The sequence below is a fragment of the Loxodonta africana genome, chromosome 12 (genome assembly GCF_030014295.1).
Source record: "Loxodonta africana isolate mLoxAfr1 chromosome 12, mLoxAfr1.hap2, whole genome shotgun sequence".
NCBI lineage: Eukaryota > Metazoa > Chordata > Mammalia > Proboscidea > Elephantidae > Loxodonta > Loxodonta africana.
Window position 1 is genome coordinate 40652824 of NC_087353.1, and position 14366 is coordinate 40667189.

At 52.5% G+C, this 14366-nt stretch overlaps 1 protein-coding gene across 2 annotated transcripts in view; it reads right to left on the reverse strand.

Moving 5' to 3' along the window:
- Window positions 1–14366, reverse strand: part of OTOF (otoferlin) — a 125330-nt gene that overhangs the window by 5658 nt on the left and 105306 nt on the right. For both annotated transcript variants that reach the window (XM_064295144.1, XM_064295145.1), the window contains exons 25-39: window positions 13867–14001; window positions 12936–13097; window positions 12639–12758; window positions 11986–12147; window positions 11716–11878; window positions 11144–11274; window positions 9261–9290; window positions 8733–8864; window positions 6799–6865; window positions 3042–3184; window positions 2783–2917; window positions 2287–2424; window positions 1902–2029; window positions 1627–1797; window positions 624–784 (exon numbers count right to left, since the gene is read on the reverse strand). In XM_064295144.1, the coding sequence (XP_064151214.1) occupies window positions 624–784; window positions 1627–1797; window positions 1902–2029; window positions 2287–2424; window positions 2783–2917; window positions 3042–3184; window positions 6799–6865; window positions 8733–8864; window positions 9261–9290; window positions 11144–11274; window positions 11716–11878; window positions 11986–12147; window positions 12639–12758; window positions 12936–13097; window positions 13867–14001 (1978 nt within the window). The remainder of the gene's footprint in view (window positions 1–623; window positions 785–1626; window positions 1798–1901; window positions 2030–2286; window positions 2425–2782; window positions 2918–3041; window positions 3185–6798; window positions 6866–8732; window positions 8865–9260; window positions 9291–11143; window positions 11275–11715; window positions 11879–11985; window positions 12148–12638; window positions 12759–12935; window positions 13098–13866; window positions 14002–14366) is intronic.

The window sequence follows — 14366 nt, forward strand, 5'->3', positions numbered from 1 at the left end:
TGGGGAAACTGAGGCACAGAAGGAGAAGTGGCTTGCCTAAGATCTCAGTGGCCCCATAGGGCCCAGAGAGGTCTGTGTCCATGGGTTTCCTGTGCCTGGGGAACCTGACCAGGGAATCCCACTGGGCTGTGATGGAGGGGCCAAGGAGAGAGAATCCACTTCCTATCCCAGCACCAAGAGGGTGACATCACAAGGTCCCCACCACAAGGACATCTTGATTCTCTGAGAAGTGCCACATGGAAAGGAAGGGAAGGAGCCACACAGACCTGGGCCTACGCCCTCACTCTGCCTCTTAGGAGCCATGAGACCTTGGAGAAGTCTCTGAAACTCTCTGGGTCTCAGTTTCCTCATCTGCAGAATGGGGGTAACTTCCCTACCCCATAGGATGTTGAGAGGGAGAGATAACGCAATAAGCGTGTTGGGGTGTAAGGCCAGGGTCTGAGCAGACAGGAGTGGGACTCTGTGCACATGTGCAGAGGGTCACTAAAGCTCCGGCTTGGGCTAAGGAGGCTCCAGGCCAGGCCTCAGGGTCCCACCAGAGGGAAGAATGGGGCCCAGGACCTACCACAAACGCCTCCCCACCTTGGCCTCTGAACCCCCGGCTGCATTCAGGGACAGGTTACCGTTCTCATCCTCAATCTCTGAGGGCCCTGTGAAGACACGGTTGGCCACCTTGACTCTCCCAGGGGGCCCAAAGTGGGGGCCGTCCACTTTACCCTCCTTGCAGAGTCGGGTCAGGATCTGGCTGGGCATCATGGGGTCCCGCCAGATGTTGTAGCCGTGTCTGTGGGAAAGGGAACACAGGCTTGATGGGGGGGCACTGTGGCTAGGGGGACCACTGGCTTGGGCCCAAAAACCAAAACCAAATCCATTGCTGTGGAGTTGATTCCAACTCATAGTGACCCTATAGGACAGAGTAGAACTGCCCCTAGGGTTTCCAAGGAGCAGCTGGTGGATTTGAACTGCTGACCTTTTAGTTAGCACCTGAGCTCTTAACCACTGCGTCACCAGGCTTGGGCCAGTTCCCTTCAGTTGGCTGGTGCCCCATGTCAGCAGTGGGGCTCTGTCTGGGCTCCAGGCTTACCTGAGACACTAGGGCTGCTGTAGGTGACTCCTCCTGAGCCAGCTTTGCCCCATGTGCCCAGTGCCCTTCATCCTTCTAGGAGGAGCATCCAGCCTCCAACCCAGCCCCACTCTAATGCCTCCCCGTGCCCACCCTCTGGAGCCCTCAGAGGCTGCCATGAGGAAACTGATAACCAGAAAGGTTAAGGCACTTGGTCAGGGTCACAAGCCAGGCAGTGGCTGGGGCTGGCCCAGACCCTCGGGGACCCTGATTCCAGGGCTTTTCCTGGTGCAGTACTCCTTCTCCTCTGCTCGCCTCACCTCCCCCTGCCCCAGCCCACTGTTCCCTCCCCATCCCACCTCCTCTCTCTTGGAATACTTTAGATCTCTCCTTGTCTTGGAATCACAGTCCTGGCCCCCAAAGGGTGTGCTCAGAGCCTGAAGGGGCTGAGGCCTGGCATGGGACAGAAACCATAGTACGTCGACTTTGCCAAGACGCCAGGCTCTGAATCTTGTTCCTAGAGTCCAGTTACAGCAGGCAGGCCCTGCCCCTGCCCCACGCACATGGAGTAGTTCTGGGCGATGCCGCAGGTGGCGCGGTGCTTGCTGTAGAAGCGGTTCTCCAGGTCGATCTTGGTTTCCCCAATGAGGTCGTCTGTGCCCACCAGATCCCAGTCGTAGATGGCCACCGTCAGCATGGACTCCATGGGGAAGGAGGCCTCGATGTCAAAGGACCTGTGGGTGGGGGGTTGTTAGGAGACGGGGTGAAGGCCAGAGGGGGAGGTGGTGTGGGCTGGGGAAGTCAGGGTGGGCCAGGGGTTGGTGCCAGGAGGACTTACTTCCCAAAGACAGGATTGAGCTGCTTGGAGATGTAGTTCTCCTTGTCACGAATGTCAGTCTTGCCGAGCCGGATGGCAATGTAGGGGTCAGCCTTGCCATTGATGTCTGCAGGGTGCAGGTCTGTGGCCTGGTGTGGGAAAGGGGTGCTGCCTGATCAAGCTCCTCAGAAGTTCACTCCCTCCTCATCCTCCAGAGTACCTGCCTACTCCCTGACTCTCTTGACCATGGGTAAGTCACTCTGTTTCTGGGCCTCAGCTTCCTCCCCTGTGAAAGACAGGAACTAGGCCTCCCTGGTGCCTCCCAGTCTGAGGTATCACCTTGCAGTTGCTTCTGCCTCTCCGTGTCAGGAGGACAGGGGAGATGGGACATGTGGGGGAGCCTCACCCGGACCACATAGACTCGGACCAGCACGTTGATGGGGTCATTGCTGGGGATGCCCTGGAACATGCCATAGGTGGGGTCATAGCCGGCTTCCCGGGCCACGTCCTCTGGAAGCGGCACTTTGTACACGCAGAGGGAGCCCTGCGAGGAGGTAAGTGTGGGTCAGGGTGCAGGTTCGCACGGGCACAGGTGGCAGGCTCAGGGGTAGGGGGCACTGAAAACAGCAACAGCACCTGTAGGTCTGGACCCTGCCAGTTGGGGCCTTAACTTAGAGTTAGTTGCTGGATCGTAGGGGATCCAGGGGTCTGGAAGGAGTGGCCAGGGCAGGGGGTGGGCTTGGGGGCTCAGAGCAAATGCTCTTCACAGATTAGCATGGAAGTGTTTCTGTATTTTAACAACCGGTACAGCTGAAAGTCCTACTTGACTGTTGACCCTGGGCTTGGGGGTGGGGAGAAGAGCTGGGACAGGCTTAGGGGCTGGGCGCTTCTCCTTGGCTCACCTTGAAGCGGCCCACTGTGCGCTCCTCCTCCGTGGAGCCGTCCTCATCATCCCCTGTCTTGCCCCGCAGCAGGTTGAAAGTGTGCAGCCAGTCCTCAAAGTTGTCGAACTCCGACTCCAGCTCCTTGGGGTACACCTGAGCCAGGCCCGGCCGTCAGGGGGACGATGCCTGTCCTCTGGCCTTCATCCTGTCCCACTTGTACCCCATCTGCTGCTTCATGCCCCCAGCTCCCTGGTGGGGTCTGCTCCCCAGCCCTCACCTTAAGCTCATCTATCTTGGGTTTCTTCTTCTCAGGGGCCTCAGGTCCCTGGCCGGGGCCAGGGCCGGGGCTCTGGGTTCTCTTCTTCTTCTCCTCCTTTAAGGCCTTTGCCCTCTCCTTGCCCTTCATGGGCCCCTTCAGGCCTGGAAGGAAACAGAAAAGGGGGCCCCAGTCAGCTACGTGAGAAGGTGGGGCAGAAATTACCTGTGCAGTAAGGCCTGGGTTCAAGACCCAGCTCTACTACTAGTTGCTGAAGTCACTTAACTTCTGGGGCCTCAGTGACCTCATCTATAAATGTGGACAATAACCCCTGGTGTGCCTGCCTCCCACAGGTGCAAGGGAATATGCACAAAGATTGCCTTAGTGGCTTGGGTAGAGCAGGGCCGGGACTGGGAGTCAGGAGGCCTGTGCTGTGCAGCGCTGTGTCAACTCACTTTCCTCTCTGGGCCTGTCTATACGCCTACAATAAGAAGAGTGTTCTATATCAGCATTTCCCAAACTGTATTCAGCAGAAGACCAGCTGTAGTGTTGTTGGTATGCTTTAGAAGAAATGGTAATTGTGGTCAAATAATTTAGGGAAATATTTTACGTTGTTTCTTTTAACCAGTTGCCATCGAGTCGACTCTGACTCATGGTGAGGCCGCAGAAGAACTGTGCTCCATAGGGTTTTCAATGGCGGATATTTTGGAAGTAGGTCACCAGGTCTATCTTTCAAGGTACCTCTGGGTGGACTTGAACTTCCAACTTTGGTTAGCAGTTGAGTGTGTTAACCTCTTGCAGCACCCATCTTCTGTTTACAGGTTTATAATACACATTTGCACATTAAAGGCTCTGTGAAGTCCTAAAGCAAAGAAATCTGTTTAACCCAACATTTCCCAAACTCGTTTGACTACAGAACAAACCCTCTTTTCCCTCTAGAATACCCATTAATATTGTCCTATGGAAAAAGAGCTGGAAAAGGCTGGTTACAATGAGCTCTGAGGTCCCACCCACTCTGATGTTCAGCAGTTCTAAACGTCCATCTCTGTAGTTGCTGAACTGCATGTTGTTGTTGTTGTTGTTAGGTGCCACCGAGTTGGTTCCGACTCATAGCGACCCTATGCACAACAGAATGAAACACTGCCCGATCCTGCGCCATCCTTACAATCGTTGTTATGCCTGAGCTCATTGTTGCAGCCACTGTGTCAATCCACCTCGTTGAGGGTCTTCCTCTTTTCCGCTGACTCTGTACTCTGCCAAGCATGATGTCCCTCTCCAGGGACTGATCCCTCCTGACAACATGTCCAAAGTATGCAAGAAGCAGTCTCGCCATCCTTGCTTCTAAGGAGCATTCTGGTTGTACTTCTTCTAAGACAGATTTGTTCTTTCTTTTGGCAGTCCATGGAATATTCAATATTCTTTGCCAACATAAGTCAAAGGCGTCAACTCTTCTTTGGTCTTCCTTATTCATTGTCCAGCTTTCACATGCATATGATGTGATCGAAAATACCGTGGCTTGGGTCAGGTGCACCTTAGTCTTCAGGGTGACATCTTTGCTCTTCAACACTTTGAAGAGGTCCTTTGCAGCAGATATGCCCAATGCAATGAGTTTTTTGATTTCTTGACTGCTGCTTCCATGGCTGTTGATTGTGGATCCGAGTAAAATGAAATCCTTGACAACTTCAACTTTTTCTCCGGTTATCATGCTGTTGCTCATTGGTCCAGTTGTGAGGATTTTTGTTTTCTTTATGTTGAGGTGTAATCCATACTGAAGGCTGTGGTCTTTGATCTTCATTAGTAAGTGCTTCAAGTCCTCTTCACTTTCAGTAAGCAAGGCTGTGTCATCTGCATAACACAGGTTGTTAATGAGTCTTCCTCCAATCCTGATGCCCCGCTCTTCTTAATATAGTCCAGCTTCTCGTATTATTTGTTCAGCATACAGATTAAATAGATACGGTGAAAGAATACAACCCTGACTCACACCTTTCCTGACTTTAAACCAATCAGTATCCCCTTGTTCTGTCCGAACTACTCCCTCTTGATCTATGTAAAGGTTCCTCATGAGCACAATTAAGTGTTCTGGAATTCCCATTCTTCGCAATGTTATCCATAGTTTGTTATGATCCACACAGTCAAATGCCTTTGCATAGTCAATAAAACACAGGTAAACATCCTTCTGGTATTCTCTGCTTTCAGCCAGGATCCATCTGACATCAGCAATGATATCCCTGGTTCCACATCCTCTTCTGAAACCAGCCTGAATTTCTGGCAGTTCCCTGTCGATATACTGCTGCAGCCGTTTTTGAATGATCTTCAGCAGAATTTTGCTTGTGTGTGATATTAACGATATTGTTCTATAATTTCCACATTTGGTTGGATCACCTTTCTTGGGAATAGGCATAAAAATGGATCTCTTCCAATCAGTTGCCCAGGAAGCTGTCTTCCATATTTCTTGGCATAGATGAGTGAGCACCTCCAGCGATGCATCTGTTTGTTGAAACATCTCAGTTGATATTCCATCAATTCCTGGGGCCTTGTTTTTTGCCAATGCCTTCAGAGCAGCTTGGACTTCTTCCTTCAGTACCATCGGTTCCTGATCATATGCTACCTCTTGAAACGGTTGAATATTGACTAATTCTTTTTGGTATAATGACTCCATGTATTTCTTCCATCTTCTTTTGATGCTTCCTGCATCGTTTAATATTTTCCCCATGGAATTCTTCACTATTGCAACTTGAGGCTTGAATTTTTTTCTTGAGTTCTTTCAGCTTGAGAAACGCCGAGCGTGTTCCTCCCTTTTGGTTTTCCATCTCCAGCTCTTTGCACATGTCATTATAACACTTTGTCTTCTCGAGAGGCCCTTTGAAATCTTCTGTTCAGTTCTTTCACTTCATGAATTCTTCCTTTTGCTTTAGCTGCTCGACGCTCAAGAGCAAGTTTCAGAGTCTCCTCTGACATCCATCTTGGTCTTTTCTTTCTTTCCTGTCTTTTCAGTGACCTCTTGCTTTCTTCATGGATGATGTTCTTGATGTCATTCCACAACTCGTCTGGTCTTCGGTCACTAGTGTTCAACGCATCAAATCTATTCTTGAGATGGTCTCTAAATTCAGGTGGGATATATTCAAGGTCATATTTTGGCTCTCATGGTCTTGCTCTGATTTTCTTCAGTTTCAGCTTGAACTTGCAAATAAGCAATTGATGGTTTGTTCCACAGTCGGCCCCTGGCCTTGTCCTGACTGATGATATTGAGCTTTTCCATCATCTCTTTCCACAGATGTAGTCAATTTGATTTCTGTGTGTTCCATCTGGCGAGGTCCATGTGTATAGTCACCGTTTATGTTGGTGAAAGAAGGTATTTGCAATGAAGTAGTTGGTCTTGCAAAATTCTATCATTCGATCTCTGGCATTGTTTCTATCACCAAGGCCATATTTTCCAACTACTGATCCTTCTTCTTTGTTTCCAACTTTTGCATTCCAATCCCCAGTAATTATCAATGCATCTTGATTGCATGTTCGATCAATTTCAGACTGCAGCTGCTGATAAAAATCTTCTAATTCTTCATCTTTGGCCCTAGTGGTTGGTGCTGAACTAGGTAGCTTTAGATAATGGTCTAAGCCTACTCCCTGTGCCTGGGGACACCTGACAATGTCTACCCAGCTACTACCCTGTGAGGGGCCCATGGGAGGGAGAATGAGAAGAGCTGGTTGTGGGAGGCAAGGGAGCCGGCCATCTGGGGTGGGAAGAGGGGGAGGCAGAGATCCAGGATTCCAGACTCACCTTCAGTGTTATCCATCTCCTCCTTCTCCTCCAAGTCAATCCCTGAGGCCTCTTGCTGTCGAAGTTGCTGTCAAAAGATGAGGCAGGTGAAGAGAAGGTAAGGTAGGTATCTTGGGGAGGGGTATTTTGACCCTTATGTCTAGTCCCAGACAGTCGTAAATGCACTAGGAGCAGAAACTCTTTCCTGTTACATTTCAAATCCATAATGTACTCTGCTTAAGTGGGTTAAAAAAGTTCAGGTGTGTGGAATGTAACTAAATGTACTTATGCATTTATGACTTTTAAAACTGTGTATCATTTAAAAATATAGTGCTGTTTAATGTTGATTTAGAGCTGTATTATTAAATATTTATTAATGTAGAAAATTATAACTGAGTAAGAATTTTGTGCTTTATTTTCTTTCACTCAGTACATTCTACCTATTGGAAACTGAATCATGATTTCAACCAAGGTACCATCACCTTCTAGCAGCAGCCTGTACAAGTTACAGGGGTAGAGATGAGGCAACAAGCTGCCTCTTGCTCCAGCCTGGCCAACTTGAAACCAGGAGGTGATGGTGGGACAAGACACCACTAGTTGTTCCCAATTATCCATTCTCTTGTTCTTCAGGTTTTGCTAGGTGCACTGCCACCTAGCTAAAGATTACATTTTCCAGCCTCCCTTGCAGCTAAGTGTGGCTACAGGACTAGATTCTGGCCAGTGTGAGTGGAAGTTATATTTGCAACTTCTGGGTTGGGTTCTTAAAAGGAAAGGGTTATGCCTCCCCTTCTTTATCCCTTTCTGTGGACTGGAATCTGGACATGGTGGAGCTATCTCTAACCATATAGAAGCAAGTAACAAGATGGCAGGGTCTTAGTCCCTAACACTGTGAGATCACCATACCAGCCTAACCCTCACCTGTCTAGGACTATGACATGAGAAGGAAAGAAACTTCTGCCTTGTTCATACCACTGTAACTTGCCATGGCAGCTTGGCCTATAGGCTAACTAACATGGATGGTAAATGTCACACACAGCTTGAGTCACAGAACGGGCCGGTGGAGAGTGTGGCTGAATCAGCTCAGGCCCCACTGAGGAATCTCAGCTGCAGGTACAGGTCCCTCCTGGTCACTTGTCAGGCAGGAAGTGCCCTGAGCTAGGTAGGAAGTGTGGAGAAGAGACAAACTAAAAGGAAGAGAGATACACTTCTTGGAGTTTGCAATTTTGTTGAGCAGGCAGAATCCACATGTGTGCTCTAGGGGAAGAGCATGTCGCAGAGACAGCGGCCAAGACTTGTCAAATAACACAGTATGGAGATTTGTAACTACGGAATTTTTATGCAAATAACATGTTGCTGTAAAAAATTAGCATAGCACGCTTATAAAAATACCTCGCGGGGGAGGGCTTGGTTGGCAAACATAGAAGGCACACATTATTTCTGTAAAAATATGGTACTGCTGAGAAGTTGGCCTCTGCTGTGCACATGTTTTTCCTTTTCTCAAAGGTCACCTCCTCTGTGAAGACCTCCCTGACTCCCCCAGCCATTGATTTGCCTTTGTTATCACATTGTCTTGTAGTGATCTGTTCACACATCCATTTTGCTCTGTTTACCAAGAGTTCCTCAAGGGCAGGTACAGTGTCTCATTTTTTGGCTCCCATAGCACCTACTATGGTGTTTGGCTCATCCTATACACTCAGCAAACATTTGTGGAATACATAAATGAGGATAAGAGAAAACCGAGGCAGGGAGGGTAGACTGTGCCACCATTCTGGAAAAGATGACTTCTAAGTTAGAGCTTCAGGGATGTGAGACATGGTTGTTTCAAGCTCATACTAAGAGACCTGAGAGAGCCAGCTCTGGTGTGCAGTGGGTGGGAAAGAAGCTGGACAGGACGGTCTGAGTGTGGAGTCTGAGGCCACCTCCCCTAGCCCAATTCCCCCCACGTGCAGCCTCACCTCCTTCATGGTGTCAATGGAGGCAAAGTACTTGGACCACCAGTCCAGCATGCTCTCATCGGGCTCCTCCTCCTCCAGCTCTTCCGAGGTGCCCTTCTTCTTCTTCTTCTTCCTCTCCTTCTCTTCCTCAGCCTGTAGGGCAGGAGAGCCAGGTGGATAGACCCAGAGGCCTGAATGCTTCTTTGCTCCTGGCCATTTCCAGAGCCCTAATCTATCCAGGGGCATCCTCCCACTTCTGACCATCTGCTTCCAGGAAGCCCTGGACCCCATAAGGCCCTGTGAGGTCTCCAAAGTCAAAAGGGCAAAACCTTGTTTAGTAGAGGAGAAAGTTGTTTAGAAAGGGTTGTGACCTGCCAAGTGTAAGCCCGTTGTGGCCAAAGCAGGATGGGTACTCAGGGCCCTGCTACTTGCCCATCTCGGGGACAGGAGGGGTGGGGTTCAATCCCTGATGCTGAGGCTTTTGGTCTGACACCAGACGCCAGTGTGGGGCCCTCTCACCCCAGAGCCTGCAAAGATCCCCACACTCACCACATCCACCTTGATGATGGCGTCAGACATCTGCAGAGGGGACAGGGAGACAGGAGCAGAGTTAGCTTCTGGGGCCTGAAGTGGCAGCCAGTGGCTTGGTGGGGAGAGGGGAGGGGAAGGAAGGAGGAGGGGACACAGAAGGACAGCACACACACAGACACACATGCACGTACACACACATACACACACATACAAAACACATACACACCCACACCCACATGCACACACACACGCACACACACACACAGGATGTTCTCAGGGATGTACTGCCAGCTCTGCTCTCACAAGGTCAAGTTTGCATTCACAAGAGCACATTGCTTGATGGGTCTGCAAAAATTCTGGTTCACAGATGTTTCTAAATGTCTCCTCGGGCCCTTAACGAGCAGTGGTTCTCAACCCTGGCTTCGCAGTAGGATCATCTGAGGAGTTTTAAAAAATTACCAGTATAGGGCTCCATGGCACCAGAATAGGGGTGCTGGGCACCAGTACTTAATCTTCTCAGGTGACTTCAAAGAGCAGTCAGGGTTGAGGAGGGACACCTGACATGGCAGGCAGTGGGAGTTCTCTCATAGTGGCTAAACAACACCAACCTTAACTCCACTGCTCCCCATCCCTCCTTTCCAGGGCAGGTGGGGGCAGGCAGCCTTAAAAATTATGCACGCGCATGGGCACACGCACACACACGCTGGCTAGACAAGCCCTCACCAGACCCAGTGGCGGGCCCAAGCGACAATGAGCTGTAGTTTGGGGAAGGATAGGCCAGTGCCGTCCTCTGTCTTGTTCTGCTGATGGCCTGAAACTGAGGGGCTTTCTGCGCCCAGAGGAGGAACAGGCTCCCCAGGGAGGAGGGGTTCAGGAGGCTGGGAGCTGAGGAGAAAGTGTGACCTTCTATTAGTCCAAGAGCTGGAGGGCTTTCCTGCAGGGCCAGGGTCTCTCCTGCTTTCCTTTCCTGAGCCAGACTCAGGGCTCACTCAGCTGGCTGGCTGGGGCCCTCTGAGTCGAGGATTATGGGTCAAGGAAAGGTCTTTTTAGACCAAGTTCAGGTCTTGAAAGCTAGAAACTCCACGGGCTGCATGAAGCGTAGGAGGTCAGGAACGGGATGGGCAGAGTGCAGAGGGCAAGCCTGCCTCCAGGGCACCTCTGCACTGTGGGGACCTCATGGTGACTTGTGCCCAGCGGCCCCAGTCCACCCTCCCCAGCAGCTCTGCACCCAGACCCCAGGCAACAGGTCTCTCTCGGGCAGATAAACGGCCCTAGTCCCAAGCCAAGAGGAATGAAGAGCTTCCGCCCGAAAATTCTTCCCCATCCCAGACCTGGAGAGAGTAGTTTCTGAATGGCGGGAAAAAGCCAAAACAACCCATTGCCATCAAGTTGATACCCTACAGGACAGAGGAGAACTGCCCCATAGGGTTTCCAAGGAGCAGCTGGTGGATTTGAACTGCCGACTTTTTGGTTAGCTGTTGAACGCTTAACTATTGCACCACCAGGGCTCCACTGGAAAACCTCTGGAAAGGGAACTAGTGCTTTCAACAGGAATCCATTACCTGCTGTTGAAGTAAAAACAATTGCAGGTTCTCACCTCGAATGGTTACTGCTCTCCTTTACTCACACACACACAGCGCATGTGCCTACTCACATGCACATGCCCCCCCCCACGCGCACACACGCACATGCGCACGTATGAAGAGTTGATAGAGTCTTGCATTCCTGGATGGTGTTAGGATGGAGTTGTTCGCACGTGCAGTCAGGGTTAGCCCTCAACACCATGGGCCAGAGGAGGTGATGTCACACCGCTCTCTCAAGGGGCAGAGCACCCAGCTCATGGGAAGTGTCACACACAGGGGCACATTCCCGCCAACGCCAGACTGACCCACCCTTCTTACCGCATCCAGCTTCACCATGGTCTCCAGCTTTTTGATGGGCACCTCTGGCTCCATGTTCACCACGATTTCCCCTGTGGGGTGATAGGAGGGGCCCCCATTGCACAGCACACGGCAGCCCTGGAGAAGCCTGACTACACACAGAAATGGACAAACAGGCAGAGAGACAGACGGAGGAGCAGGAGTAACAGTGAGAGTTAGTGGTGGCGAGGAGGGCCACAGCCCTAACACTGATCCTGGAGCTCTCCAGGGAGAGGGGTGGACAGAGCCACTGAGGAGAGAAGATGGCTAGAAGGAGTGGCTGCTGAGCCAGAGAGAGGAGGCCAGGCTGGGAGGGAGGAGAAGCCACCTGCCCTTCAGACCTTTGAGGACCTTTCTAGGCCCTATTCTGGAGTAAACAGCAGCCCTGGGCAGCTACCTCAGCCCTGAGGGTGGGGCCCTCCCTCCTGCCCTCCCTCCTGCCCTCCCCACGCTCCCCTTGGTGATGCTCCCAGCATCTGGTGGCTGCTTGGACTGGACTGTGAGCTGGCCCCTGGTCTGTGGAGTTGGGCCCGGGCTCTGGACTGTGGCCATACCCATGGTGTTCCAGTTAGGGGCCGCGTGGTCTGGAGGCCGGTAGATGAAGCGCCGCAGGGAGCTGACGGCATGTGAGCCCACCAGGGTGTAGCGGCCGAAGGCCCGGCAGTCTACCACACGGATGTTCAAGGGTGGGTGCAGCAGCTCATTTTCGGGGAGGTCCTGGGGGTGTGGTAAAGTGGCGCCCAAGCCTCAGAGAAGGGCGGGAGGAACCTTGCTGGTCTCTGCCCCTCCACGTCCACCCCTGCCCAGCTATGACCCACACCCACCACTTCAAACCACTTGACGAGGGTATTGAAGTTAGGGTTCTTCTTGTAATTGTGGATCAGGGACGACTGCACCCCCTTCCCTGCACACTCGATGTCCACTCGCGGCCGGTCCACCTGGGCCAGGTTCACCCGCTTCAGGTCTCTTAGGCCCCAGAACAGCACCTGGGTGAGGTGACGGGTGGGGGAGAAGAGGGCCCATCAGACAAGGGAGCCAGCTGTGGGGAAGGGGGCTGGGTGGTGTGGAAGCAGGGCCAGGAGAGCAAGGAGAGGGTGTCTTCAAGGGGCTGAGATGGGGACTGCAGGATGAGGGTCAGCACGGAGGAGGGGCAGAAGGGAGGGCTGGGACAGGTCCTAGAAGGTGGCTGTGTGACTTGGTGCAGAATGGGCAGAGGCCTGGTTCTGCTGCTGGCCCCCAGGGTGTGACCTCGGGCAAGTCCCTTCCCCTCCTGGGCCTTCAGCTTCCTTATTTGAGAAAAGGAGAGGTGGCGTGAGGGAGCTGAAGACCCCTCCCGTTCCATGGGTTTGACTACCAACAGGGTAATATGTATGACCCTTGATGGGGAGAAAGTGAGAAGCAGCAAGGGCAAGGGGATGGAATGCAAAGCAGAGGCCTGGCCAGGGTAGGAGAGGTGGCTAAATGGCTCCCCACACACCTCAATTCTGTACTTGCTGAGCACAGGCCGGATGCCCACAGGCACAGGCATGATGGGGCCCCCGTCCACATCCATTGGGCCATTGATGGGGGGCAAGTTGGCCTTCCCTGCTGGCCCCATCTGAGGAACAGGGGTCACAGAGTCACACACCGGGAAGCCCAGGGAAAGGGGTCTCTTCCCTATGAGCAATATGCCACATGGCCTGGGGAGACAGGGAAGCCCAAGGGGCCCAGACCCCTGAGGACCTGCCCACCAGCTGTGGTCCACTGAGGCAGCTGGCTTGTCCCTGGCCCCCACCTCCAGCAGCTCGAAGGCAGCCAGCAGGTCTCCAGCTGTGGTGTTGCCTCGGTAGATTTGGTAGTACTCCAGCTGGGGCGGGAATCGGGGTGGGCAATATGCCTCATCTGCCATCTTCACCAGGGGCTTGGCGAAGGTCCGGCCCATGAAGTCAGCTTTGCCCTGACACAGCAGACAACCAAGACAGCTGCTTGGGGATTTCAGTTCACCGAGCACGTTCCCACCTGTGGTGTCACTCAGTCCTCACAACTGGCTCTTGAGTTGTTGTAAGAGGGCAGGAGTGATCGCCCCATTTTACAGATGGGGAAACTGAGTCTCAGGGAGCACCAAAGACTTGCCATGCAGCCAGTGAATGGCAGAAATAGAAATAAGATCCTCCTACCCCTTTTTTACCCCGAGTCCAGAGTACCTCAAGAGCTGAGGTGGCTTGTAGTAAGGTGGCTCCCCAGCTCTCGAGGCCCACCCAATCTTTCAGCCCCCCACTCCAGAGCCTCCTATGGAGAGCTGTGAGATTGTATTGACTGTGCTAGGTGTTGGGTCCTTGGGTGCAGTAAGGTTGGTGACAGCAGGGCTTGCTGGCACCTCTCCCAAAGACTCTGGGCCTGAGCTCAGTCTGTCTGTGCCAGGAGGTAGGGACACCCTGGCCTGTCTCTTCCCTGAGACTCCAGAAGCCCACAGTGTCAGGAAGGGGTCAGGCTGTAGGGACAGTGCAGGAGATACCTGGGGTCTCCTGGGGGCCAGTCAGCAGCTCAGACTCCCAGTTCCCAGAACCTTGGCCAAGGAGCTGTGTGTCGGGGGGCAGGAGGGGGAGGCCGGAGGGGAGGTGTCGGGGAAGTGGCCGGTATAGCACCAATGCAGGGGGTACAGGGAAGAGGGCATGGGTGTGGGGCCCTCAAGGGTCCCTGGTGCCAGAGCCTCCCCATGAGCATACCATGGTGTCCTGGTCATAGATTTCAATGACAATGATGGGAGGATCGTTCCGCAACTCATGAGCTTCTCCATACAGCTCCAGGTTGTTGAACACCAGCATCTGGTCCCAGGTGGGGCACAAGGTCTCATTCAGCACCTACAGCACGGGGGTAGGGGAGTGGCTAACGAGGCGATGGATGGGCAGACAGGACAAGCAGGAGGCAGCGCCAGTCTGTGCAGCTTCCAGAGGACTTGGAATCGAGAATGTCAGATTCCCTGAATGTTCCAGAAACAAAGTGAAGTGAGGTCTGCCCTCACCCCCCACCCTGCCAACGTCTTCCTTATCTTCTGAGTATGAAAACCAGCTGCCGTTGAGTCAGTGCAGACTCATGGGGAGCCCACTTGTGTCAGAGAGGAACTGTGCTCCTTAGGCCTTGCAATGGCTGACTTATCTGAAGTAGATCATCACATCTTTCTTCTGAGGTGCCTCTGGGTGGGCTTGAAGGCCAACGTTTTGGTTAG